Below are 5,058 nucleotides of genomic sequence, written 5' to 3' on the forward strand. Positions count from 1 at the left end.
AAGCAGCCCTCATCCTTCTTGTTCTTCTTGAAGGTCTTCTTACCCTTCTTCTTGAAGTCGGTATTCTGTTGGACACCGTTGTTTCCCTTGAACTTGTGGGAGTTGAGGTTCCTCTAGTTCACCATGTTGGCAACAGAAGTCCCTTCGGCCCCTTTTCCGTGCGAGTCCTTTGCCCTCGAATTCTGCTCGACACTCAGATGGCCAATGACATCCTCCACAGAGAATTCACGCCTCTGATGTTTCAGAGTGGTGGCAAAGTTTCTCCAGGAATTGGGGAGCTTAGCGATTATGCAGCCCGCGACAAACTTGCCCGGTAACTCGCACTTCAGAAGCTCAAGCTCCTTAACAATGATTAACAAGGCAAGCTACTAAACCGCAAGAACATGTGAGAACTACTGATCTAGTTAGACTGCTTAACTAAATTTTAATACAGTAAAAATCTGAAGCAATGATCAAGGGACCTGAGATGCTAGCTGTTATTCCTGAATCAGGGAGTTTACACAAAAGACGGGTATCAATTTACATTAAGAAGTGGTCACAGGTAGGGTACTTTCGCTCCAGAGCTTCATTTCTAATAGGACAAAAGACGTATTGATATATAATACTGATATATAACTCTGATCAGTTCCGAAGAGCAGTGAATAGACATACATTGTAATATGTGACAGTAAGTTTTAAATGTCATATTGAAGTCAAAGAGCAAACACATTGGGGATGCACTATCAAAAACAATAAAGTATGTTAACTTTTTTAAAAGAATTAGCTTCTTTATATCTCAACAATTAATACCTAAGAATGCTTCCTGAATCTGAATACTGACCTTAAGCTTGAAAATACTTACAGGTGTGGCTTATGACGTATACAGTGAGCTCCGAGAGTGGACTCTGAGGCAGGGAAAGGTTTACCAGAGACATGCTGCGTCGGCTTGAGTATAGCACAAGGCCTGATTGAGTAAGTGTGAGAGCAAGGAAACAGAGTTGGGTTCATGGTGAGCAAAATCTGATCGGGTAGGTTGATGTATCTGATCAAGTAGGACACATGCTAGAAATACTAAAATTCAACTGGTGCAGTCCGTACATGAAACAATTTTTTCCAGGACAGTGGGTATTGACTATTGAGACATGTGTGGGGAACAATTTCAAAGATTGATGCATGAAGGTGCTGAGAACCAATATTTTTGTCTTGCTTTCTGATAGGCTTGGACTCTGGATTGCGGATAAATTCCTTTTATCATCTCTTTCACCACATTGTGGTCAATATCTCCTTTGTGTCATAGCTGTGTACGCTGAGTTCATTTGACTATTTCTATGATTGTCCGATGGGAAGAAATATTCCCTCTGTACGGAAATACTTGTCATCAAAATGGATAAAAGGGGTACATATACCCCTTTATACCCCTTTTATCCATTTTGATGACAAGTATTTCCGGACGGAGGGAGAGTTAGTTTAGTTGATTGGTAACTACCACTGGGATGTTTTTGGTTAATTTTACATCATCTTATCACTTGAAGCCTCCCATGGACAGTTGTCCACATATTGACTTGTCTATGCATTTATTACTATCATTTTGTAGCTTCCAGGATCCTGGTCCGCAACAGAATGTATTTTATGCTTCCTGAAATTGAGGTGACTTCGAAAAGGGTACACAGGCACATTTTTTTTTGCTATAGTATGTGGTAGTTTGATAGTTTAAGATTTTTTACGAGTAGCAGGTTGCTAGATTATGTATACACTTGTTTGCCAACAGATCATTCTGTTTAGCTGTACTATAATGTGTTTTCACTTTCTCCATCACATAAAAATGACATGTTCAGAAGTTGGTGATGAAGTATGAGACTCTAATGTTGCATGCTCTGTGGCGTAATTAAAGTATTCACAATTATGGAGAGACATGCTTTGTTCACTCTGAAAAGTCGAAATTTGCATAGATAATGTTTGCTAGGTAATTAGACCATTGACTGTACTATTGATAGTATATTTCATCTTATCATTGCATTTTGAACGTTCCAAATCAAACGCGGTATATACCAGAATTGTCTATGGTTATCCTCGGTATGGCACGTCATCGATAGACCATCACGAGTATCCCCCGCATCATCTAGTTTGATTGTATTCCTGGTGGGTTCATCTTGCCTTTGTGTATGACTTCACTCTCTCACAACTCTGAAGCTCATCCTTTTCCCCTCCCAGTAGTTGTATCAATTCTCACAATGAACCGTCACAAAAACAAATCTCATGCATCAAATTATGTTGCAATTGCATCACGGTATAAATGTTATACTAGAGCATTTTTTTGACCGGATAATACTAGAGCACTTAACAATAATCCAAATCACCAGATAATACATAGCATGGTTTATTGCTCGGGCAAGGCGTTCGAAGTAGATGCATAGGATCAGATACATCACGAAATGATAATGGCAGTGAGGTAGAATTCAGTTGGGCAGAATACACACATATACATAACATAATATTCTGAATGGGGTCTTGGGTGGCCATGCACGCACCTAGACGCCTTCGTCTGCCTCCTGCTGCCCAGCATCACCGCCTCCGTAGCCCTGCATCTCCACGGCACCTGCGGCAGCCTGGTCTTCTTCTCCGGCGGAAACTCGACGGATCTTAGACATGAAGCGTGCTGTAAAAGCGACCCGGCGAACACTGAAAGCTCTGATTGTCACGGACAGGCCACTCTCCAGCTGAAAAACACAGAGTATTGTAGCAATGAGATATCCTGTAGCAATTCAGCTCTTGATTAATCAAGAAGGGAAATGCAAAAAACTCTTTTGTTTTCAAATAACTAAGGTGGTGATGACAGAAATACCGCTCTGGTGGCATGCTCTGAAACTCGGCGGGCCTCGGGTATGAATTTGATGCGAGCCTGGTAATAAGCCATCGACAGTACCTGAGAAGCTCCGGACAACACTGGCAGGCCGTTCCCCAGCTACGGATCATGCAGAGGGAGGGAAATACTGCTAGTTCATTTCTCTAAGCTCTAGACTGATGGAAGTATGGAAAAAGCAGGGAAACAGCCATGGAACTTACTAAATGAAGAATCTTCTGTGCATCCAAGGGGCTGTGTGCCGTTTGCCTTACCGAATCCCAAAACCGTTTGTTGTTTATAAGCGTGTCGACCAATTTCATGAGCGGGTCTCGACTGCCTTCATCCTCGTTCATCTGCGGAAAATAATTCAGTATTTCCTGCCACTCACATTCCTTTCTCATGTATACATGGCATGGCACGTACTGCTTTGGTCTTACTATTATACTGTACCTTGCTGGGTGCGCGCAGCCAGGCTTCCAGAGAGACGAAACAAATTCTGATTGCTTCAAACGCAATATTGTGCCAACCATGATCCTTTGGTGTTATTGCTGTAAACAGGAGAATTCCAGCCGCACTTAAGCCCACTGTGATGAAAATCTGTACAAAATTAAAAGTCGCTTAGTTAGACAACAAGTAATCTACGAGTAGTACTAATAAATAAATACACCCTCCATCCTAGACAAATTGTAGAATAGAAATTGTAATTACCGGGTGGGACGCCCCGCGCGAGTAAAGTAAAGCACGGTGCGCGATCTCGGCGACGCCGTCGAGCAGATGGTGCCGGCCAACGTAGAAGCGAGCCCGCACAGGGGGAGTCTCCTCCACCGGGTGCGCGTGGTAGCCGGTGATCTGCACCGCGGGGTCGACCGTCCCTGACAGCTCGAGCACGTTCGCTACGGACCCTTCGTCGAATACGCCGAGCGCCGTGACCGCAGCGCCCTGGTAGAGAGCAATGTGCGGCATGGTGCCGGTAGAGATCCTGAGCGCCCTGGACCGATCCGTCGGGCTAGGCCTGCGAGAGCTCGACGCTACGATGGTCTCCATCTGCCTGCAGGAGGGTGCGAGGATTTGGGGCGGGATTGGTGTGGGACTCTGCCACTCTGGGTTGCTGCTGAGCTTTGTTGGCTGGAAATCTGATGGACTCGTTGATATTGGGAGCTGGTAAGGCCGGGCGTGCGCTCATATATATAGAAGAACCGCAGGCTCGTAAGGCCGAGCAGGCTCATCGATGTGAGTTCCTCACTGCAACGCGTGTGCCGTATGTGGGCGGTTTCAATGGGGTAGTACAACCGCCCTTGTATAGTACAAGTACCTGTGACCTGTCACTGCAACACGGCAAATCCAGTCAAAGCTCTGCCTGCCGAGGAGTGAATTGTAAAATACCACCACATTTGAAATTTGCGTTCGGATTTGCCACCACATTTCTAGCGCGTCCCAAAAATCTGTCATTTTACTTGTAAATTTTCTCAATAAACACAAATAACCGTTTTGCGGCAGTTAACACGATTTCTTACATGCCTGGCCCCACCAGTAAGGTGCCACTTCGGTCAAAGCAGATGACTACAGTCGTTAAGTTAGCCGCTTCCCCATCCCTCTGTTCCCAATTCCTCTTTTCATCCCCCAACTCTCTCTCTCTCTCTTTCTCTCTCTCTCTCTCTGGCACACGCGCGCGCGATGGCGGCGGAGGGACGGGAGGCGATGGTGAAGGTTTTTCGGAAGTGGACAACTGGCGCGGTAACGGTAGCTTGCCGACGCAGTGGGTTCCTTCACCGGAGCGAGCCCATACGCCACCTTCGCCGCTGGAATTAGATATCGAGCGACGTGCGACGGCGGCCCTGGCCTGCAAGATATATAAGGGCTTCTGGCGTCGGCGAAGGCCAACAGTGGGCTTGATACTCGCGACCGAGAAAATCGGAATTTGCAAATGCAAAAATGTTAGTTTCAATGATTGAAACTTAAGGAGGAACTCAAATCTTGCCGAGGGCCGAACACCTCGAGCGGGAGAGAGGCGACTAGGGTTCCCCCCTCCCCACCTCCCGCCGCCGCCGGCCGCCGGCCCCGCGCTCCACCTCCGCCCCCTTCCTCCCTCCCCTCTCCCCCGTCCAGACCCGCCTCGCGCCGCCTCCCCGGGAGGTGGCCGGGGCGGAGCTCGCGCCCCTCCTCCGCGGGCCTCCCGTTCCCCCTCTGTCCGCTCGCCGCCGCCGGTGGTCGCCCCCGGCGCTGGCCCGGGTGGCTCC

The 5,058-nt window shown here is 47.3% G+C and overlaps 1 protein-coding gene across 1 annotated transcript; it reads right to left on the bottom strand.

Moving 5' to 3' along the window:
• Window positions 1-2,507: 2,507 nt before the first annotated feature.
• Window positions 2,508-3,784, bottom strand: LOC123158443 (uncharacterized). Its single transcript, XM_044576432.1, has 5 exons — window positions 3,530-3,784; window positions 3,272-3,418; window positions 3,043-3,174; window positions 2,822-2,941; window positions 2,508-2,696 (listed from the first exon to the last, which is right to left on the bottom strand). Exons 1-5 carry the CDS (start codon window positions 3,782-3,784, stop codon window positions 2,508-2,510), a joined length of 843 nt encoding a protein of 280 aa, XP_044432367.1.
• Between the last annotated feature and the right edge of the window lie 1,274 nt (window positions 3,785-5,058).

The sequence above is a fragment of the Triticum aestivum genome, chromosome 7B (genome assembly GCF_018294505.1).
Source record: "Triticum aestivum cultivar Chinese Spring chromosome 7B, IWGSC CS RefSeq v2.1, whole genome shotgun sequence".
Classification (NCBI taxonomy): domain Eukaryota; kingdom Viridiplantae; phylum Streptophyta; class Magnoliopsida; order Poales; family Poaceae; genus Triticum; species Triticum aestivum.

Coding starts and splice junctions, on each gene's coding strand:
- LOC123158443 (XM_044576432.1), bottom strand. CDS start 3,784: ATGCCGCACATTGCTCTCTACCAGGGCGCTGCGGTCACGGCGCTCGGC. Junction 3,419..3,529: donor CGCGCGGGGCGTCCCACCCG/GTAATTACAATT, acceptor AATTTTGTACAG/ATTTTCATCACAGTGGGCTT. Junction 2,942..3,042: donor CACAGAAGATTCTTCATTTA/GTAAGTTCCATG, acceptor CATGATCCGTAG/CTGGGGAACGGCCTGCCAGT.